Genomic DNA, 23,532 nt, shown 5'->3' on the forward strand with positions numbered 1-23,532 from the left:
TTTCAATTTAATGTAATCAAAGTTATCCATTTTGCATTTCATAATGTTCTCTATCTCCTGTTTGTTCATGAATTCTTCTGTTCTCCATAAATCTGATAGGTAAACTATTTCTTGCTCTCCCAGTTTGCTTATAGTATCAGCCTTTATATCTAAATCATGAACCCATTTTGACTTTATTTTGGTATATGGTGTGAGATTTTGGTCTATGCCTGGTTTCTGCCATACTCTTTTCTAGTTTTCCCAGCAGTTTTTGTCAAACAGTGAGTTCTCATCCCAAAAGGTGGGGTCTTTGGGTTTATCAAATAATAGATTACTATAGTCATTGACCACTGTGTCTTGTACACCTAACCTATTCCACTGATCCACCACTCCATTTCTTAGCCAGTACCAAGCAGTTTTGATGACTGCTGCTTTATAATACAATTTAAGATCTAGAATGGCTAGGCTACCTTCCCCTGCATCTCTTTTCATTAGTTCCCTTGATATTCTTGACCTTTTGTTATTCCAAATGAATCTTATTATTTTTTCTAGCTCTATAAAATAAGTTTTTGGTAGTTTGATTGGTATGGCACTGAATAAGTAAATTAGCTTAGGTAGAATTGTCATTTTTATTATATTAGCTTGGCCTACCCATGGGAAACTGATGTTTTTTCCAATTATTTAGATCTAACTTCATTTGTGTGAAAAGCATTTTGCAATTGTGTTCATATAATTCCTGGGTTTGTTTCAGTATGTAGACTCCTAAATATTTTATAATGTCTACAGTAATTTTAAATGAATTTCTCTTTCTATCTCGGGCTGCTGGACTTTGTTGGTAATATGTAGAAATGCTGTTGAGTTAGTGAAACGTATTTCTGCACCCAAGTCTGTGTGTATGTGTTCTTCCCTCCTTCGGCTATTTTGGTTAAGAATGAGGTTCAAATGTCAGTCTTTCCTGTAACCCCCTCTCCTTCTTGTTTGTGTAGGCTTCTCGTGCACCTGGATTATGGAAGATAATTTCCCTCATTCTTCCCCTCCTTTCTCCCCAATTAATGTATCATATTCCAAGGTCTCTACATCTTTAAAGTGATAACTACTAAATCCTTTATGATTCTGAAATGGTTTCTTGGAACTTGAATTCTTCCTTTTTGGCTGATTACAGTATTTTTTTCTTTGATCTGGAAGCTTTGGATTTTGGCTATAATGTTCATTTTGGATTTTTTTTTTTTTCAAGAAGTGACCAGTGGATTCTTTCTGATCATCTCTGCCCCCTAGTTCTAAGAGATCTGGGCAGTTTTTTTTTTTTTTAAAGATTTCTTGAAAACGTTAAAATATAATGAAATAAAATGCTCTTTTTTTGCTCATAGCTTTCAGGTAGTCTAAATAATTATTTTTTTTTCTCCTTGATCTGTTTACCAGTTCAGTTGTTTTTGCTATGAGATACCTTATATTTTTTTTTTCCAGTTTTTTTTTAAACTTTGTTTTAGTTATTTCTTGTTTTCTCATGGAATCATTAGTTTCCACTTAGTCCATTCTAATTTTCAGGGGGTTTGTGACTTGGGTAAAGTTTTTTACCTCTTGTGTCAAAATGTTAATTCTCTTTCCAGTTTTTCTTCCACAGCTCTGATTTCTTTTCCAGTTCTTCCTCTAGTGCTCTTATTTAATTTATAATATTTTAAATGCTTTTAAAAACTCTTGCTTTACTTTTCCTAGGAATTCTAAATAAACTTGTGCCCAACTTGTGTTTTTCTTTGAGACTTTGCTTATAGATGTTTTAGAGTTATTCTGTTCTTCTGGGTTTGTGTTGAGTATCTCTGCCACCATAACAGTTTTTTGTGATGAGGTTCTTTTTTTTTTTGTTTTGCTCATTCTTCCAGTCTACATCTTGATTTCACACTTTATACTAGGACCAGGATCTGTGAACTTAGGGAGGGAATGTCTGTTGAGCTTGTGTCCTCTAGGGTCTTGCTGTTGTTTTCTTGGGAAAATTGAGTATATATTATTCCAGGATCTCAAGATGAGGTCAGACTAGGTGTCCAAAATCTTTCAGTGTTCCCAAAGTGCTCTGCAATCTCATGATCTACATTTGGTTCTGAGTAACACACACACCTATGCTAAGATTTCAGTATAGTGTTCCTGGACTCAGCCGCTATCAGCCAGCTGGAAATCTCTATTGTTTCAGAGTGACAAAATTGTAGCCTCCCCTTTGGTCTGGGTTTCCTGCCCTGCTTATTCTACTGCAGAGTTTTGAATAGGCTAGTGGCTAGAAATAAAGATTCTGGTTCCATTCCTGGGAAGTCATACAGCTGCTGCATGCTCCTTGCTTAGTACATAGCTAAGGGACATGACCATACCTCATTATGTAACACCACTCCCAGATGCTGGTCCTATCCTCAGACTGCCCTAGATCTGTTCTGAGTAGTGAGTGACACAGATGCCAGTTGGCACCAGTTCCTGCACCCTGTGCAAGATAAGGCTCACCTTACCCCTTGTGCCGGGATCCAGGACCTCTTCTTGCTCTTACGCACAGCCTCTCCTTGGCTGGAATGCTGTGTCCTTGTTCTTGGCCAAGCACTCATCTCATCCCATTTCCCACCCCTAGTTCTGTCCCAGTGTCCATTGAGCTCCCTATCTCCCACTGCCAACCTGAGATGGAAAAAATGATTCACTGTGATTTTTTTTCCCTTGGATTTTCTAATCGGGACTCAGTCTGCTGCATTTTCCGTGTGTGTGTGTGTGTGTGTGTGTGTGTGTGTGTGTTGTGTGTGTGTGTGTGTAGCTTGACTGTACTCAACTGGAACTCTTCCTGCTACTCCTTCATCTGGGCTCCACCTTTCAAATAACATTTTTAGGACTTACAAACACTCTGATACCTTTTTTCAAGGTTCAATTAGTTATCTATTCTAGTTAAGAATTATCTTTTTTGGACAAGGCATTCATAAAAGTTGAATTGGATGAAAAATCAGAAGAATTTATGTAAAAGGCTGAATTAAGAAAAATTATATTTTAAATCAGTATTGAAACATTAAATATTTCATTTTCTTTCCATCTTATAATATTAATTATTTTTCTAAAAACTTACTTTTTCCTAGATCCTCTTCCAATAAAAATACTTCCTGTAAACCTTGAAACAAGGTATCCACTCACTCCAAGACGACTGGCCAAAACATATCCAGGATTGTATTTTATAGAATATTTCTTTAAATATAAAAATAAAAAAAATCATTATAGTTCAGGGCAGAAACATATAAGTGCTGTATATTTTTTCCTTCTCCTTTAATCTCTAAACTTATTTCAAAGGGGGTAAATCTATCACTATACCCTTGAGCTACATGAATGTAGGTATTCTTAAATGCAGCTGACCTATTTAGAAAAAAACTTGCATGGAGATTTTTTGTTTTTACCTCTTATTAAAGACTGTATTCCCAAGAATTAAAAGAAAACATGAAAATCTCTCTCTCTCTCTCTCTCCCTCTCTCTATATATCTAGATCTATATGTATAAGGAAATGGAATTAAATCTTATTTATACAAGGGAAGATACAATGCAGACAGTTTGGCCAAAAATAAAACACCACCAGTCTTATACATTTCTTCACTAGGCAAAAAATCGCATCAGCCAGCTCTGTTACAAATAGAACTTAGTCCCTGACATCAATGATAACAACAATAATAATTTGATATCATGCTGCAGTTTGCAAAGAGCTTTTATCATAACTCTGTGAGGAAGGAAGTGCAAGTATTACTGTCCCCATTTTATAGATTAGGAAACTGGCGTTCAGAATGGGCACCTCTGATGAAAATTAACACGCTTTATCAGAAACTTCATTATCAGAGGTAGCAATAAACAGGAACACAGAGATTTGTTCCAAGGGATATGGAGATTTCATTATGATAAACACTCACTAAAATAATGACAAATGTCCTATAAAATAAAAGATACATTTGTGAGTCTCAGAGTAAAGGAAGGGAGAAGCAGCTTAGAGGAAGTAGAAGAGAGGATGAGGCTCTGTTCAGACAGAGAAGGGAATGGTATCAACGATGGATAATAGCCATACTATCTGATGCAACCACCAGGATTGCTGATAGAGAAAATAAGATCATGGCCACCATAATCAGGAAAAGGGAAGTCAGATTGTGACCTCATGCAATGATGCCCAACCCAGACAAGTTGTCAAAGCATTAAATTTGAGGGAGAGTGAGGGAATAGATGATAATAGGGACTGTTATCATGGAGCCATCTGTTTATCAGTGAACACCTTCCTATGACAAGGACTCAGTAAAAGTCCAGAAGGAAGAAAGGAGGGAGAGATTAGAAGAACATTTAATCCTATTGGAAGAAGGGTCCACAAAAGGGGTGTTAAGGAAGAAGAAACTTCATAGCATAAAATTTTGTCCACAGTTAGCCTTGTTTATCTTCAATTTGGCAGCAGCTCTACTGAGGAAAAAAAAATTTTTTTTATCCTATAAGGTTTAAAATGGAGGCAACTATGCTTTGCATGATTTATTAAGTTTGATCTTTGAACTCAGCCAACTTTTTCCTGGAGAATTTGTTAGTTATGACAACTCTGCACAAGTCTGAACTAATAATCTTCACTGAAGGTTTGCATGGGCTTCTGAAACGTAAGTACTAAACAAGTACTGTATCTTCTTTTTAAAACTGAATTAGTTTTAGGCATCAGAAATCTCAATCATCAGGAACCAAAGTCATGAGGTGGAAATATTTTTATATTTCTAATATAAAAGATATATGTTATTACACAGAATAGTTCATTTGTCAGAGAAAGTTACATAAAAACAATTTAACTACCTTTAACATCCCTGAAGGCCATTTGCTACTTTAACATCTCATGAACTAACTGAAAGAGTATTTGTTTAGACAAGGTGAATGACTGCACTCACATGCTGGTTCTGTATTAAGGCATCAAGATGAGGTTCACATGGAATGTTGAAAACCACACGAATTCTACCTTCTGTGATTACATCCCCTGAATCCTGAACCTTTGGGGGAAAAAATAAAAGTTTGTTAAAGATCTTTTACATTTTACTTTTCACCTAAATTAAAATATAAGCCACATAATTTTAAAAACATGAAAAGAGAATGGAAATAGTAATCAATAACTGGAACTAACTTCGCCTGTGCAGCCATAGTAAGGAGTCCCCAGCATAAAGACTGTACTTCTAGGTGGAAATAGGTCATCCAATGTTTTGATGTTAGAGAAATGTGTCTCAAAAGCACTGATATCCTAAAAACAAAAATATAAAAAATCAGTATGAGTGAAATTTTCTAAAGAATTTTAGATTTCTGTTGTGGGTTTGTAACTGTATGGAAAGAAAATTTTACCCATGATTATTTTTCTATGAATAATATAATCAGATACTGTAAAAGAAAAGAGGCATCATGTGTCTTTTAAAGTCCATTACTGAATATTCAGAGAGTAACTATACCTTAAAGTTACTGCTAAAAAAGGTAATTTTATGTTTATTAATTTATTTAGGCTTATTTATTTGGGGGAGGAAAATACATTAACAGTACTCAAACCCTAAAAAAAAAAAAAGTAAATGTATGGCTGCAGATAGTGTTTTACATTTTGGAGAAATCTGGCTACCATAGGCTAAATTCTGTTTTACCAGCCTATCTAGAATGTCAGCAATTCAGGAAATGTCACATTCATAATTATAAATCATGAAGTTATTTTTCCATTTCAATACCTCATAAAAGGTAACAAGATTTATCTTTTTCTTTATGTAGTGTGCAATACTAGGCATCAAGAACAGATTGAAGCCTATAAGGGGCCTTACCTTGACAACAGTTTGATATACAAAAGGAAGAACTTGTTTTGACCACTGTTTCTCCAGATGAACCTCACCATTTTGATTTAATTGATATTTATGACCGGTAAGTAACTGAGCATACACAACAACAGAAGTTTCATTTATTATTACTCCTTTTCTTCTCTGGTAGCTAAAAGGGGGAATACAAGGGAGAAACTTATATATGTAAATAATTCGGGAGTAGAACCCAGTCCCTGACCAAAACTGTTTTAACTGGATTAATATTTAAATGCCCAGAAAACCTTCAAAGAAATATGTGAATAACTCTGGATATATGTTTCATGTTTTAGGTACTGTTGATGTTTTTCTGCTGTTACCTGATCCTACTCAGAAGGATGCATGACACATTATGAGAATAAATAGGAATTACACAGAATTCTTACAGGTAAAAGAAAAAACTAAAATAAATTTATATATTTTTTCTTATAATTATTCTGTTAAGATAGCTGATACGATAAATATTCCGTTAAGGTAAGATTCTGTTAAGATATAATTATTCTGTTAAGGCAGCAGCAGAATAAAACTAGTACTAGTTTAAAAAATTACTTATAGCTACTATGCTTTTAAAACTGTGTAACATTTAATTTGAACATATTTTATATTTTAAAAAATATACTACAAATTACAGATCTAAATTTACCCAATACTTAATTTATACATTGACTCATTTTATAAAAAACAATTTCCAGAAGCATAATACTTGATAATATATTTTGATACTGTCTAATACAAAATTTAAATTGTACCTGAAAGAAGGAAAAAAAAAATCAAGACCAATAATTCTAATGCAGATACATGGATTTACAAAAATACTAGGCATTTGAAAATATAATCTCTTCTTCTGTGTCTTGATGACCCGTTCTACTTGATGTAAAGCAACAAACACTTTGTATCTATGTGTCTACTATGGTCAAAGCATGTAGTAGGAATTGGGAATATACAGGCAAAAATGAAACACCCCTATCCTCAAAGACTTTCCTGGGAACACGTAATATGTATACAGATAAGCGAATGTACGGTAATTTGAAAAGGGAAAGAACATTAACAACTGGGAGAAAAGGAAAGATTCAACATAGGAGGTAACCTCTGAGCAGAAAGCTTTGAAGAATTCTAAGAAGTACAGGTGAGAGAAGAGAATATACTTTGGGGAAGAGGGTACAAGGTTATGTGAAGGCATGGAGATAAGAGATTGAATACAAAATTCAGGGAACAGCAAGTATTTAATTTTGGCTGGAATTCAAAGTGTATAAAAAGAAGGTATATGAGATAAATCTGAAAAGCTGAGTAAGAGCCAGACTTCGGAGAGACAATAGAGAGCCACTGAACATTTCTGAAGGACAGTCAGACAGACTTATGCCTTGAAGATTATTTTGGTGGCTGTACTGAGAACAGGCTAGAAAAGACAGAGGATTAAAGCATGGAGAATTATTGGGAGGAAAAGAGGTTACAGACTAAATTAGGATAGTGGCACTGCTGTGAGAGTAGAATCAAAACTTGGAAACCAACTGGACTGGAGATGAAGGAAAGTGAAAAGTGAAAGATGACTTTGAAGATGAGAATTTAGGGAACTGAAAGGACGGTGACTCCCTCAAGAGAAAAAGTAAAGCTTGGATAACAGATGGACATGGTAAGTATGAAATGAGGAATGCAGATAAAGATTATCTAGTAGGAAGTTGGCAATAAAGGAATGGATATCAGTAGGTCAGGATTGGATATATAAATCTTGTAATTATTTAAGCAGAGGTAACTGAATCCACGGGATGAAATCATTAGGGAGAGAAATTAGAAAAGGACCCTGGATAGAGAGCCACAATTAAGGTTTGATTGATGATGATTCTACAAAGGCAACAGAAAGAAAGGTCAGGAGGAGAGCCAGAAGTGAACAATATCACAGAAGTCAATGCAAATAAAAGTATCTAACAGGAAAAGGTAATTGATAGTATTAAAAAATTACTAAGAGTTTAAGGAAGAAAAAACCACTGGATCTAGCAGGTAAAAGACTGTTGTTACCTTTGGAGATTACACTTTCAGTAGAGTGGTACAGTAAAGAAGTCAAGCTATGTGGGGATCAGAATTGAGTGGAAGGTAAGGAAGTAAAGGTGAATATAAAATTTTTTTCCCTAGGAGTTTGGCTATGAAATGGAAAAGGAAAAATAGGATGACTGCTTGAGGGGATGGCTAGGTTTTGTGAAGGTTTTTTTAAAGAATGGTGCAGATCTGAGCATGCTTCTAAGTAGAAATGAAAGAGTCAATATGCCAGAGACCAGAAAAATTAATTTTAGTGCAGGGAGATAAGAGAAAAAGACCAGACTATCACAAGTTGCTGGGGGAAGTGACAAAGGTCAAGGGCCTTTCAGAATTCTCTAGCCAGCATAAGCTATTGCTATCTGCATAGAACAGAGTGGCTGCTGGAGTAAGTTTAAAACAGTTTTCTTACCACAATATCTCTCAATCCTTTCTCCATTTGAGGAAGTGAAGCACTGGAGAGATTCACCTAAGCCAGGGGTTTCAAATAAGTCTTAAAAACTAAAATGAATTTCTGGCCATAGGTTAGGTAACAGCTGAAGTGAGAAACTCAAGTAAGACTGTAGAGGACAAGGCAGTTAAAAGGAGTTCAGCTCAAAGAAGAGTTCAGAAGAAGAAAATCAGTTAACGGAAGAGTTCTAAGAAGAGTTCAAAGGGCAGATCTGATCTTAGTTGAGGCCTCAATAGCTTTGGTGCAACTTTGCTGAGCAAAAGAGCTTTCTAGCCATTGGTTAAGAGAGCTCCATAGCTATTGGCTGAAGAGCTGCTGACTGAGAACTGTCACTTTTCCAGAAGGTCAAATAATCACAGCACAGAGGAGAGGCTCTAAAAGAAAACTCTGGGAACAGACTGAAAAAGCTGTGGTCTTCTCTGTAGGAAGAGGTTCATGAAGTGCAGGATGAGGGTGGTTGAGGTGGTTAAAGAGCTGTAACCTAAGCACTGCCAGAAGATGCTGCCTGAGGATACTGGGGCCTGAAAGAGCTAAAGATCATGATCATTAGAACAATGGAAGGCAGCACCAGGAAGGGAAGGGCAGAAAGCAATGGAGAGCAACAACCTCCAGCAGAGAAGAGCACAATGATATCAGTAAGAATCAGTGGGGGCTTTGCAGCGTTCAAGATGTGAGCTGCCCCTCGATGTGGATACTTTGGTGACAGCATCCCCTCAAGTGGATACCCCACATATAATTCCATTTGCTAAGTGTGCATATAGTTTCTGGAGAATGACTGGTAAAACATAAAACATCACTGGATGCTTATGAGCTATGGTTTGGAGAGGGTTCTGATCCACAAAATATTTAGAACCTGGAGCAGTTAACTGGGGGCCCAAACTGGGGTAGGAGGTGGGGGTGTTACCTACAAGCTACATTAATCACATACCCAAAATGTTTAAGAAACATTCATACTGCACATACGGAAATATGCTGATTCAAACTTCTAAAAATCTTTCAATGGAGACAACACTAAAGGGACAAGACTTCAGGTAAAAACAAAACTAAATCCAAGAGAAATGGTGGCTATCAGACTAGAAAAATAGGTACAGGAAAATGGCTTCTCTTAATTTATAGTGTGCCAATTTTAGAAACATTAGTGTATTTTGAGTAGTTACTATAAGTAGTTGATAAATGATCTAAAAACGTTAGAAACCAAGTTTTTTTCCAAGTGTGGCACTTTAGGAAAAATGAATAATATATAATCACCAATAGTAGCTCATTCATAATTACATTTAGTCCAGATAATTCTTTATTCTTTTTCTGAGCAAATAATATGCCTAATTGTTCAGTATTCAGCATAACTATTAATGAATAAATTGGTGAAACTGGTGAAAGAATGGTCATGTTTTAGTTCTGTAGTATCAAAATATAAATTTCATAACACTTACTGTTCTGAAATTGCTTGTACTTCTTTCACCCAGTTAGACTGTTCTTTACCGCCAACATAAACCACTTTCGTTGGTGGGGCAATTTTTCCCAAGTAAAGCTTCTGAGTTCCTTGAGTTTCTTCCAAGTAAAACCTTCAAAATCAAAGCAATGGAACGGATATGAAAAAACTAGTTTAATGTGGAACCCATAAGGTAAGTTAACTCCACTGCTCCAGATGCCAGTAAGACTATATGATGTGAAGAGAACAACACACTTTTTATTTACCTGGGAAGCCCTGCTCCACTCCATTATGATTCTACTAAACTATATGAATGAGAGAAACCTTAAAAAAAATTAGCCAAATTCACGTTTAACACTTTCTCAAACTCTATAAAGTATATATAAACAGTTCTCATAAGAAGGAGACATGTCCTTGAGGTGAAAGATAAATAAGACCTAGGGGTAAGGTGACCTAATTTGATGCACTGACTGAAAGCTCAATTTAAAGGAAAAATAGTGAAAATTTTACTTACACCAAGACAAAGATTCCTTTAAAAAAAGGCAAATATTTAACCAATTATGTAGAATTTAAACCCATCCAAGAGTGGCCAGTGTAGCCATATTAGTTTCGTCAGGAGTCACTCTTCTATTCCCTCTCACTTGGATCATCTGTGAATTAATAGGCAGAATTTCCTTTTTTGAAGCTAACTTCATCTGTCTTTCAATCAACAAGCATGTATTAAGCACATATTAGGCACCAGGAACAAAAAGATAAAAATTAAATATCCATTATTCTCAAGGGCCGTCCACCAGAGAAGACAGTAGGCAGAATGACTTCTTTATGATAATCTAGTCAAAGGAGATGTGATGAGAGCACAGACCTCTCTCTTCTCCAATTTTCTTAAAATTTGCCTTTCTGTTTCTTACAGTAAGATATCTAGATTTTTTAGCTGGTCATGTTCTTCCAGTAGTCTGATGATTCTTAAGTTCCTTCTGTATATCCTGTCAAGGTGAGTTGCTTTTTCTCATAAAGAATCAATATATTCTTTTAATGTTGTTGCCTTTAGCTGCTCTGTAAAATTTTCTCCCACTTAAATATACTTGTGTTCTGAATACATAATTTTCTCTTTCTGAGTCTTCTTTGGAGTGTCTACTATGATCTATATTCTGTTGTTGATTTTTTTCAATTGTGCATTGAAAGCTTTGATTTCCAACCTAATTTCATTACTAATTTAAAAAAAAAAAGTTTTATTTCTCTTGTGAATAATTTTGAACTTTCTTCCTGCTGTTACATGATCATTGGGGGAAGTCCCCAAAATTCTATTCTAGATCAGAAAATTCTGAATTTTCTTTTTTCAGTGTCTGAATTTTTATTTACTCTTCCTTCAGTTTTTATATGAGTTTCTCAAATGGTGTTGTATCTAGGTTTTCCCTTTGATCTTTTGGCATTTCAGTCATTCTTCTGCATTCTTTGCCTCTTCTCCTTTCACTTCCTTGTCAATGACTTGGTTACTTCCTCCACTGAGTAAACTTGGAGAAGATGATTCCTTTTCCCTTCTCGTCACAGCTCTGTATCTTCCTCCCCCCCTCTCCCCCCTTTCCTTTGTGTGGCCAGGCAGAATCAAGGTCTCCTAATACTCATGGGAATGGAGAGTAAGGGGGAATGGGTGGAAGACAATCAGGCCAAGTCACTGCCATCAGGAAATTGGTTGGAGAGCTATTTATTATACCCTTCAGAACATCTGAGAAAATATTAAATATAAAGTGCACTGATTTTAAAATTGTAAGATGTCTTTCTTATTCATGTGTTTAAAAGAATCATAGTAACTGAACTTGGGCAGGATTTCCCATCCACATAGTGCATTTTCTCTTCAAAACATGGATACTCTTATTTGCAACCCTAAAGCACAAGCCTTTGGAATTCCTCACCCTCAATAGATTTTAGTGTGTTGAGTTGATTGAGAGGCAACATAGGAACAAAGGGAAGATCCAGACCTGAACAAGAACCCTAAATACTAATGGTATTTCATGAAATTTTTAGTAAGCACTTAATGCTTATTAGTTGACTGTGGTCTACCTGTCTTCTTCCCTTGAGGATTCAAGGCAACTAGATTACTAGTAGAGTAGATAGTGAGCTGGACTTGGAGTCAGGAAGACCTGAATTAAAATCCTAACTCTGTCCCCTAATTAGCTATGTGACCCTGGGAAAATTACTGAACTGCTCCTCTTATTTTCATTTGTAAAATAATAACAGCATCTACTGTGGCTCACAGGGATGTTCTGAAGACCAAATGAGATAACAGATGTAAAGTGCTTTGCAAACCTTAGAATGCTGCTTAAATGCTAGTAATTATTATTATTATTGTTCAATTTTAGTTATTCTATATATGTACAATAATTCCCTTTTTAAAAAAAGGTTTTGGGGTCTGCAAAAAACAATACTTTGCCATCATTCGACACACACGATCTCTTCAAAATGTGTTTTCCTAACTAACATGTTGAATTTATTAGGGCAAGATGTACACGGTGGAGATTTGCTGTTTCACGTGAAATCCTTTTTTTCTATTCTTTGGGTACAGTTGTATTTGTGTTTGCTGGTGTTGCGAATGACAAAAAAGGAAAAATGCTTTTCTAAAAAATGTACATACAATATGGAATTGTGTCACTTTAGAAAGCTCTATAATGCTGACATCGAAATGATACTTCTGAATCAGCTTTTGCTTCTTGCATCAAACTTCAGAGTCTCCCCCCATTCAAACAGGTTTAAATAAGCACTTCATTCTATTAACTAATACCTTTGTAAAGTTGTATCCACTGCAGAACATTTGGATTTAGAGAAAAATATTAGTAGAGAAGAAAATACTGACCTCTAAGGGAAAGATAGATGAATGGAAAACAAGGCAGGGGAAACACAATTAAGGAAATTAGTTTTTATTACATTTTACTTACTTAGTTTCTCCATCCGATACTGCTACAACCCTAGCTTCTTCAAGGTGAGGCCAATTAACAAAGACAGATTTTCCAAGCACCAACGAAGCAACGTTTTCTATTTGCTTAAAGAAAAAGCAGTAATTTTTATTTTATCTATTTTCATCAGTCAACCTTCAGGACCAAGAAGCAAACATTTGTAGCACTAGATTTTCAGTGACAAAAATTAAACTCTGAAAAATTTATATTTTTTGCAAATGTTTTTTCAATGTAAAAAATATACTTTAACAAATAATATATTAAGATCTGAGATTTTATTGGTGGTGCTACTTCCTCCACCAATGCAGACTGCAGCCTCTCTACCCCTTAGCTCACAGTCTCATGAGTTGCTGTGGCCCATTAAATCATCATATGGTGGCCAACCTTCATGCTTATTGGTTCCTCCACACTTAGCAAGGCTAGTTCTCAGATGACAGAGATACAGTCTGTAGCTGAGCTGGTATTTGGAGCTTTTCCTGCCTGGGAAGACCTGCCTGAGCCTGCACTCTACTGGCAAGGTTTCAAGAATACAGAGCAACCTTCCTTCATGTCATGATGAGGCAACAGAGCAAGATTTTAATGGAGCAAAAATGATTACAACAAATGCAAAATAAAATAGCACAATATTTATTTAATTCTCCTTAGGCTTAAAGATTATATGTTTTCCTCTTTTATATTGAGTTTTCAACTTAATTTTTTGAAATGTCCCAATTTCCCCAATAATACCCATTTACGCCAACATTTTGGTTCCTCAAGACCCACTCTGCCCACACTGCACTTAGTAGTTTTTCTTTCCTGAATTCAACCTTATTACTTGCCTTTTCCTTCTCTGCACTTTTTTTCCAGGTTTGTTGTTGCTCTGCAGTTTTACTTTCTCTTACTCAGTTTGTCCTTGGTTGTTTGCCCTTCACTGTTCTCCCCCCAAGCTAGTGCTGGCCGGTGAAGAGCACTTTGGCTACTCCCTTTCCCCTCCTCTCCAAGTCTATCTCTCCCTCTGTCAATGGTCTTCTCATCAGGACAGAGCTGCTGTGACCAGCCCAAAGTACTTTCCTGTTGTGTGGCGAGCAGAGATACCAGGCAGGTGGCCTGTGGTTCCTGCTTCTCACTTTAAGCTGCTAACAAGGACCGTCTTTAATCCTGAATGAAAATACTTGCTATGTACCAGGTGGGGAAAAGTAAGTTTCAATATAGCCAAGCTGAACAGTGTTGGTCTACAGGTATGAACGCCACTGCCTACATATATCAATCGGTCGATGATAACAAATCTTAAAATGCAGAACTCAAGAGTTCTGGTCTCATTACCACTCTATGAATAAGTTCATTCCCTGTATTATATTACTTTAAGTGAAGATTCTATTAAAGCTAAAATGTTTCACAATTCAATTTATTTGATATATTCTCTGAATTAGGACTCAATAGCTTTACAATAAGAACAAAATTACAAACATGCATTCTAAATTCATATTTTTCCCCATTTTAATACTCTGAACCATTATTAAAAACAATTATTATTACTTGAACTACATGAATTGACTATTTTTTTAGAAATGTATCTTAGTATTATAAATCATCAAGGTATTTAAAATAATATGAAACTGCTCAATGGAAATATGCATGAATTAAGTGTTCCTATCAAGCTTAAGATAACTCATCTACTAGCTCTTCACTTATACGTGTGTGTGTGTGTGTGTGTGTGTGTGTGTGCAACGCTAAATCTCTTTTCCAGTTTTTGAGGAAGAATTGCCCCTTCTTTTCAAGGCTGTCCCCTGTCTTAGATATCATGTGGGAATCATGATTTCTTAGTGATCTTGCTTTCACCTATATTTCTTCCCTTTCAAGTATCTTCAACATCTTCTTCTACTGATTTTTTCTTTGGTTTCACATATACTGAGATCTCTCCTATCTTGAAGAACATTTTGCCTTACCCTTTAAATAGCATAAAACTGTGGTGCAGTGGATAGAGGCTGTACCTGGAGTCAGGAAGACCCAAATTCAAATCTTGCCTAAGACACTTACTAGCTGTGTGACCCAAGTCACTTAACCTCTTCATGTCTCATTTCCTCATCTGTAAAATGGGGATGACAACAGCACCTACCTCTCAGGGTTGTTGTGAAGATAAAATGAGATAAAGTGCTTTGCAAACCTTAAAGCACTACATAAATGTTATTATAATCATCACTATTATTATTACCTATCCATACCCTCCTTAAGCCCTCACTATCTGACTTCTGTCCCCATCCCTACTAAACTGTACATTCATTAGTCATCGTCTCCAAATCACCAGATTCAATAGTCTTTTCTCAGTCCTCTTTTTCTCATGGATCTCTCTGCAGGATCTGATACCAGTGAAAACCATTTTCTTCTTGAAACTTTCTCAGTTTCTGGGACAAAACACTTCTCTGACCATTCAGTCTCCTTTTCTGGATTCTCTTCCTCCGGATTCTCTTCCTCCTTCTGCTCCTAAATGTCCACTTTCCAAGACTCAAATGACCTTTCTAGACACTTTTTTTTTTTTTTACATGTTGAACCAATTCTATGTTACAGCTTCAGCTATCATCTCTCTATCAACATTTCTCGAATGTCCAGTTCCAACCTTTTATTTGAATCTCATTTCTCTATATAGCTAACTATCTTTTGGCCTCTGGGTTCAGAAATAACCATGGTTATGGGATAGCTCAATTTATCATCTTTCTGTTTCAAACTAATTTCCTGATTCCCTTTAATGGCAACCATCTTCCCAGGCTATCAAGGCTTTAGACCCTAGAGTCATATCTGACTATCCTCAGTCTTTCACCATCGATGGTACTTTTTTCCTTCGTAATTTCTTCGTCGGTAGATTCCAGTCCCACCACTATTACCCTACTTTAGGCAGCCCTACCAGAGGTCTTTCCGGAACACGTTATACTTGTAAGCCTCTGTACTACCCAATTCATCCAATTTACTACCACAACATTACTTAAAAAAAAAAAACCAAAAACCACACACAATTCCTTAATGCCAACTGAAATTTCACAATGCTAAAAAAAAACAACCAAAAAATCAAAAACCAAACAAACCTTTCTATTACTTTTCCCTGACTATAAAGTCCAAATTCTTTAGAAGACATTCAAGGCCCTTTGTGATTTGGCTCTACCATAACTCTCTGATTTCACTTTATCCTCTACTATTGTCCATCCAACATAAATCCTCTGGCTCTAAGTCTCACTGGTTACCTCACTTTTCTCACTTCAGGTTTCAAGAAAATGATCATGCTGTTCCTTAATCCCAAAATGCCTTTGCCTCCCTTTCCCCTTCTTCTCCAACCCTAATCCTTTTCTTCAGAGACCAAATCAAATCTCACTTTCTCCAAGAATACTTCCCAATGACAACAGTCTACACTGACTTCAAATTTCTATAGAACAATAAGTCTATTCTACTCATTTTGGTGCTTATAACCACATATGCTATTGTTACCTATTTGACTGTCTTCCCAACCAGGTAAGTACTGTTTTTTTTAAAAAACTCTTCAGCTACTAACATACTGCTACACACATAATAATGACTCAATAATTGCTGAATGAATGAGATACTTACAAGTTCATCTGAGTCATCATCAACTAGGATTTCTAACATCATATTCTCTCCACGGCTGCTTTGCTGGAATACTTGTACTCCACTTTTCTTCAGAAAAAACTTAAAAAAAAACCAAACAAAAAAAACCCCAATAATTTAATTCTCTAGCTCTTATAGTTTCATATTGAATAGCAGAAATATAACAATTTGAAGCTAAGTTACTGACCTTGTGTTTGATGTGCTTTAAAGTAGGAAACCCACAGAAATACAGTGCCTTCTGGTCAACTTTAGTTATTTTAGTGTGACTAATATCTACATGCCAAGCATCTAAAGATATTATTTTATACCTAAAGAAATGAACAAAGTCATTAGACTGAGGAATAACTATATTATAAACTTATAAACAATAGCAATCTTTCTACCTTTTTTTGATTTTTAAAAAATTACTATGAGGGACTAAAGGTTTGCTTTTAAGGTAGAGAATGATAAAGCTCTGCCCCCCTTCCCTCTGTTTACCCCCAAAACTCTGATTTGATTGAAATCATTCAGCAGGCCACACCATCTGAAAAACTCTTTTGGAGTCTATAACTCCCTCCACCGCATATCCCCACTGTATCCCTGATGATCAGTAGTGTTTCATAGAAAATCCCCCTTAAATCATTTAGAAGGTTGGTGCACGGTTACTGCATCGGGGTAAAAGGGAAGGATGCAGGTAAAGAGAATCCTTGTAGGGAGAATCTTCAAAAGTTGGGCAAAGGGTGGCTGAGTAATCTGAGACCTATGTTTACTGCTAGGAAAAAAGGGGGAGTTAGTTCCAGAATGCAGATGGCTTACTGTAGCCCAGGACAGTCTAGCTCCTAAGGTCAGAGATTTAGACCTGGAAGGAACCATTCGGTCAAACCTGCTCACTGGCAAAGGAGGGAATCATTGCTCAGAGCTCAGTAACTTGCCAAGGTCACAGAATGAATGGTTAAAGGTGGTGGCAGTTGAACCTAGGTTCTCTAAACCCAAAACCAAAATTGTTTCTATTGCCCTTCTTCCTCCCAGAGCAACTCAACTGTACTGGAACTGAATCGGAGCCTTTTCAGAGCAGGTGACAGTTCTACCATGCACTGAGAAAGAAGCATAGACATAAAGATTCAAGGAGGACACATGGCCATATGTGGCCTGTGGACTCTCAATAGGCATAAGGTATTCACTTATTTATTCTCAAAAGGGCTGCACTGCAAGGTCTTTCTTCCTCCCACTTCAAATCATCAGTTTCTTACCTGGCACGGCACTTCTGAAGGCTTGGGAACTTCTCAGGCCAGGGTGAGGGGTACTTAAACCCAGCATCCTGGTCAAACCAGTACATTAGACACTCACTATGCCTGTTCCTTTTCTTCTCCTCTTCTCTCAAATACTTGTTGCATGATTCCATGGCCTGCAGTAATCGGGTCTTAAAGAAAAAAAATCAGAGAGAGATTAAGTTTGCCCCCAAAAAATCCTCAGTCAGAAAAAGTGTCTTCTATGTAATGGAAGTATTCTCTACATAGGGACTTTTGGGACACCCTGTATAGAACACGCACTTCTTATAAAGAAAATCATCAGTGCCAAACCTGTTTTGTTTTTTTTTCCAGATTTACACCAAAAAATGGGGGATGAATTTCTATTCTTGAAGCCCAAAATACTGCTGCTATTGCAACCCACTGAAGCTACTACTCCTGCAGGAGGGATAAGCAGGAGGAGTAGCAGAAATTCAAAATTCGGTAACTATATATTTAACACAGAAGATTATTTTCAGGTCATATATTGTACAATAGCGAAATCAACATTAACATTAATGACCATTACATTAATTAGCATTAACTTGAGTAAATTGTACCAGTTGGAAAATATATTACAGCAATAAACATTAATAGTTTTTTAGTAATTTTTTTGTAAAAAAAAATTATCAATAGGAACATGCCTTGAATTGTTTTAAATCAAATCTATTCTACTTTGACATTTATAGAACTAGATTTCTGCCTGTATCCATTAATTATAATGGGAAAAATATAATTGATTTAAAATAAAACACAGGTGCCACTGAAGAATACAGAAGGTCTATTCTGCAATCTTTGGGGTAAAGACCAGGCAAATGAAAGTGTGCAAAGAGCAACACTGTGAAGGCAGGGAGAGAGAGAGACACTGAGTGGCCCGCACTGCCTCAGCTAGAAGAGATGCAGATGGCAGAACCAATAGAAGACATTATACTGGTCAGGAAGACACAGATGGTAGAAAAATGGAAAACAGTTCCCCCCTACACAGACTGAATGTGTGCAGAGTGCCAAATTTTACTAGTAAGTTGTTTCATACATCATGCACAGAATAAGAACTATCAATGAAATAACCAATTCCTGAATTCTCTAAGATAAGCAATTATTTTGGAGCTGAATCTGTGATTCAATCAGCTTAAGGGAACTCAGGGGACCTTCTTGTGACCTGCATGCCAGCCCGCTGGTGCTCCGGGCCATGTGGCCAGTACGCAGCAGAGGCCAGAGTCAATTCTGTCTCGAGGGCATAATTATGTCTGTCAGGCAGAAACTGTTTAAGAAAAAAAAATCACAGACATTTCTATACTTACTTCGTCAATGAATGGGATTAAAACAACAGCTTCCCATTCCTGTTGTTTCCCATTTAGATCAGTTTTAAAATCTGGAGGATAGTATTCTATAATTGGAGATTCTTCACTAGTCATCAAATGCTGAGAACACAGAAAATAAAAGGAAAACTGTTTCTGTTTAAGTATTATCAGAGTTGTAATGAGTATGTTTCCTTAGAATGGAAGATATTATAATTTAAATTATTTATGCTCTGAAAACATAGACTAAATTTGTACTTTCTAGTACTAAAGATTGCCCTAAAATGAAGCAATAGGTTAACTATGTCCCCTCACAGAGGCAAAAAGGGGACATACTGTTGTTTGCTGTTTCTATGGCAAAACGATCTATTCTTATATCCTACTGTTTAACTTCTCTCTTAATTCTGCAGACTGTCATAAAAACTCTGTCAGGTTTCCTACCCCGCTCCCCTCTCTGGAATGCTGTATCTCTGAGATATTCTTCCATTTATTTTGTATGTATCTTTTATGTACCTAAGGGACCATGTTTTTGGCTTTTTTTGTACCCCTGCAGACTGAGTACAATAATCTCCTACTTCATTGGTTCAACCCACAGCCATTTTCAAATCCTGACTAAAAACTATTTAATCAGTGAAGTACTTGAATGATCCCTTCTCTGTCCCTTGGACAAGTTTCCAAAATTAAAAACTGAAATCTAAAATCCATTACTCATACAATTGCTAAACACTAATTCTTCTATTACATAAAGGCATGTTCTGAATATATGTTTCAATGTCAGCAATATCATGAACAGAGGAAGAAAGTCTGACCATGTCATTCCCCTACATCGCAGCAGCTCCCCACTGCCTCCAGGATCAAATACAGCATTCTCTTTTTGGTTTTTAAAGCCTTTCATTACCTGGAGTCTTCCTACCGTTCTGGTGTTCTTTCATCCTATCCAGTCCCCTCACTAGCTTGCACACGCTGACCCAGTGATCCTGGCCTACTTGGTGGTCTTCACGTAGACCACTCTATCTCCAGACTCTGCACATTGGCACAGCTGCCCCCCATTCTTGCACTGCTCTCCCTCCCTCATCTCTGCCTCCTTTTTTTCCAAGTCTCAGTTCAAGTTCCACCTTCCCCAGTAAGGCTTTCCCAATCTTCCTTATTCATAGTGCCTTCCCTCTGAGATCATCTCCATTTTACCCCCCCCACAGATCTTGTTTGTATATAGTTGTTTACAGAAAGTGATTCTTTAGCCTGTAAGCTCCTTGGGAGCAGAGACTGTTATTTGTCCTTCTTTGTACCCCCAGCATTTATTGCAGTGCCTGGCACATAAAGGCACTTAATAAATGCTTGCTAACGACCAGATGTAGTCATTAAGATAGTGTTAATAACTTCGAAGGGAGCAGTTTATTTTGAGGGATGTCAGAAGTCATATTCAAAAAGGCTTAGGAGTAAAAGTTTAAAGTGCAGGCAGTGAGAAAAGACAACTGGCTAATAAAGTGATAGAGGGGTGGAGCCAAGATGGCAGAGTAAAAGCAGTAACTTGCTTGAGCTCTCCCTCAAACCTCTCCAAATACCTGTACAAAATAGCTCTAAAGAGATTCTAGAGCAGCAGAACCCACAAAAAAGACAGAGTGAAACAAATTTCCAGCCCAAGACAACCTGGATGGTGGATTGGAAAGGTCTGCTTTCCAGCCCCGGGGCAGCAGTTGCTTCCTGAGTTCTCAGCCCACAGACAGAGGAAGGACTGAGTGGCTGATTAGAGGGAGATTGCAGGGATCTCTTTGCTGGTGCTGAGGAAAGGATGTCTTGCATTGTCTGTGCTTAGATCTGGGTCACAGTTCTGGGTGGCGGTCCTGGGTTGAGAAGGAGAGCTGGCATGGTGGGGCTTGTAGTGGCAGTGGAGAAGGAATCCTCCTCACAGTTCCAATGAAGAAAAGAGTGCTTGTGGTCACTCGTAGACCAGGTCAGGAAAGGAGTAAACACCTCACCCTTAATCATGCCATCTTGAAAGAACTGAAAATTTCCAGGTCCCTAGAAGTATCTTTGAAAACAGCAGCACAAAACCCCTGAAGCTTGGGACAATACATTCTCCACACTGGAAGCAGACCCCTACCTTAACAAAGAGTTTAAGACTCAAGTAACTGGCTGGGAACAAGAGTAAACTGCACAAAAGAAGTCAGACCACAGAATCTTTCTTTGGTGACAAAGAAGATCAAAACATACAACCTGAAGAAGACAACAAAGTCAAAGTTCCTAGAAAAATATGAATCAGTCCCAAGCCATGGAAGAGCTCAAAAAGGATTTTGAGAAGCAAGTAAGAGAAGTAGGGGAAAAACTGGGAAGAGAAATGAGAGTGATGCAAGAAAATCATGAAAAACAAGTCAACAGCTTGCTAAAGGAGACCCAAAAAAATGCTGAAGAAAATAACACCTTAAATAGTCCAGGGGCAGCTATGTGGCAGGGTGGATAGAGCTTTGGTCATGGAGTCAGGAGGACCGAGGTTCAAATCTGGCCTCAGACACATAACACTCACTAGCTGTGTGACTCTGGGCAAGTCACTTAACTGCAATTGTCTTACAAAAAAAAAAAAGCTAATAGCCTAACCCAAATGGCAAAAGAGGTCCAAAAAGCCAATAAGGAGAAGAATGCCTTCAAAAGCAGAATTGGTCAAATGAAAAAGGAAGTTCAAAAACTCACTAAAGAAAATACTTCCTTAAAAATTAGAATGGAGCAAATGGAAGCCAATGACTTAATGAGAAATCAAGACACTGTAAAACAAAACCAAGAGAATGAAAAAATAGAAGACAATGTGAAATATCTCACTGGAAAAAACAACTGACCTAGAAAACAGATCCAGGAGAGAGAATTTAAAAATTATTGGACTATCTGAAAGCCATGATCAAAAAAAGAGCCTAGACATCATCTTTCAAGAAATGATCAAGGAAAACTGCCCTGATATTCTAGAACCAGAGGGTAAAATAGAACTTGAAAGAATCCACTGATCACCTCCTGAAAGAGATCCTCAAAGGAAAACTCCTAGGAATACTGTAGGCAAATTCCAGAGTTCCCAGGTCAAGGAGAAAATATGGCAAGCAGCCAGAAAGAAACAATTCAAGTATTGTGGAAACACAATCAGGATAACACAAGATTTAGCAACTTCTACATTAAGGGCCTGGAGGGCTTGGAATATAATATTCTGGAGGTCAAAGGAGATAGGATTACAGCCAAGAATCACCTATGCAAAAACTGAGTATAATCCTTCAGGGGAAAAAATAGATATTCAGTGAAATAGAGGACTTTCAAGCATTCTTGATGAAAAGACCAGAGCTGAATAGAAAATTCGATTTTCAAATACATGACTCAAGAGAAGCATGAAAAGGTAAACAGGAAAGAGAAATCATAAGGGACTTATTAAGGCTGAACTGTTTATATTCCTGCATGGAAAGATGATATTTGTAACTCATGAGACCTTTGTCAGCATTAAGGTAGTTGGAGGTAAAAAAATTATATGTACATATATCTATAGATATAAATATACAGATATAGATATATATAGATAGAGGGCACAGGGTGAGTTGAAGATGAAGGGGTGATATCTGGAGAATCAAATTAAGGGGTAAGAGAGGATTACACTGGGAGAAGGAGAAAGGAAGAGGTAGAATGGGGTAAATTATCTCACAAAAAACAGATCAGAAAAGGCTTTTAAAGTGGAGGGGAAGTGGGGGAAGGTGAGAGGGAATGAGTCAATCTTACTCTCATCGGATTTGCCTTAACGAGGGAATAACATACACACTCAATTGGTTATGGAAATCTATCTTACCCTACAGGAAAATAGGGGGGAAGGGGATAAGAAAGCAGGGAGATGATAGAGTGGAAGGAAGATTGAGGGAGGGAGTAATCAGAAGCAAACACTCCTGAGGAGGGCCAGGGTCAAAAAGGAGAATAGAATAAATGTGGGGTGGGATAGAATAAAGGGAAATATAGTTTTTCACAACATGACTACTACGGAAGTGTTTTGCATGACCACACATGTATAACTTGTATTGAGTTGCCTGTCTTCTCAATGAGGTGGGGAGGGAGGGAGAAAATTTGGAACCCAAAATTTTAAAAACAAATGTTAAAAATTGTTTTCACGTGCAACTGGGAAATAAGATATACAGGAAATGGAGTATAGAAATCTATCCTGCCCTACAGGAAAACAGAAGGGGAAAGGGATAAGAGAAGGGTGGGGAGAGATAGAAGGGAGGGCAGATTAGGAGAAGGGGTACTCAGAACGCATGCCATCGTGGGGTGGGGGGGAGGGAGGAGACGGGGAGAAAATCTTGTGGAAGTGAATGTTGAAAACTAAAAATAAATAAATGACAAAAAAAGAGATACAGAACAATAGCTTGAGGGGATAGAGATAGGAGAGTCTAGTGAAGATTTTTTTAAGAATGAGGATAACAAAAACAGGACAAGATGTCAAGTTAGGTAAAAGTAGATGGGAATGCAGTTTGAACTAGTTAACTATGGAGTGAAGATAGGACAGGGAAAGAGGTTAAGTAACAGCACATATAATGTTCTGGGAAAGCATGACTGAATGGAGGAATGGCTGCCTAAATGAAAACAAATAAGGAGTTTAGGAGGGCCGAGGTATAAGGAGAGGTCAAGTTTTCTAGAAACATAAAATATACATATGGGAGGCGGGGGCAGAGGGAAGGCAGGAGCTGGACTAAGGTTTGGGA

At 37.1% G+C, this 23,532-nt stretch overlaps 1 protein-coding gene across 7 annotated transcripts in view; it reads right to left on the bottom strand.

The window, feature by feature from the left end:
- Positions 1-23,532, bottom strand: part of XRN1 (5'-3' exoribonuclease 1) — a 98,781-nt gene that overhangs the window by 42,915 nt on the left and 32,334 nt on the right. For 6 of the 7 annotated variants that reach the window (XM_027875854.1, XM_027875852.1, XM_027875853.1 and 3 more), the window contains 10 exons: positions 18,824-18,943; positions 17,487-17,656; positions 16,445-16,565; positions 16,240-16,338; positions 12,649-12,752; positions 9,720-9,851; positions 5,781-5,943; positions 5,111-5,224; positions 4,881-4,979; positions 3,062-3,177 (listed from right to left, as the gene is read on the bottom strand). In XM_027875854.1, the coding sequence (XP_027731655.1) occupies positions 3,062-3,177; positions 4,881-4,979; positions 5,111-5,224; positions 5,781-5,943; positions 9,720-9,851; positions 12,649-12,752; positions 16,240-16,338; positions 16,445-16,565; positions 17,487-17,656; positions 18,824-18,943 (1,238 nt within the window). The remainder of the gene's footprint in view (positions 1-3,061; positions 3,178-4,880; positions 4,980-5,110; positions 5,225-5,780; positions 5,944-9,719; positions 9,852-12,648; positions 12,753-16,239; positions 16,339-16,444; positions 16,566-17,486; positions 17,657-18,823; positions 18,944-23,532) is intronic. The other variant, XM_027875859.1, reaches the window with a different exon arrangement.

Source organism: Vombatus ursinus, unplaced genomic scaffold, assembly GCF_900497805.2.
Source record: "Vombatus ursinus unplaced genomic scaffold, bare-nosed wombat genome assembly UNPS02014810.1, whole genome shotgun sequence".
Classification (NCBI taxonomy): Eukaryota; Metazoa; Chordata; class Mammalia; order Diprotodontia; family Vombatidae; genus Vombatus; species Vombatus ursinus.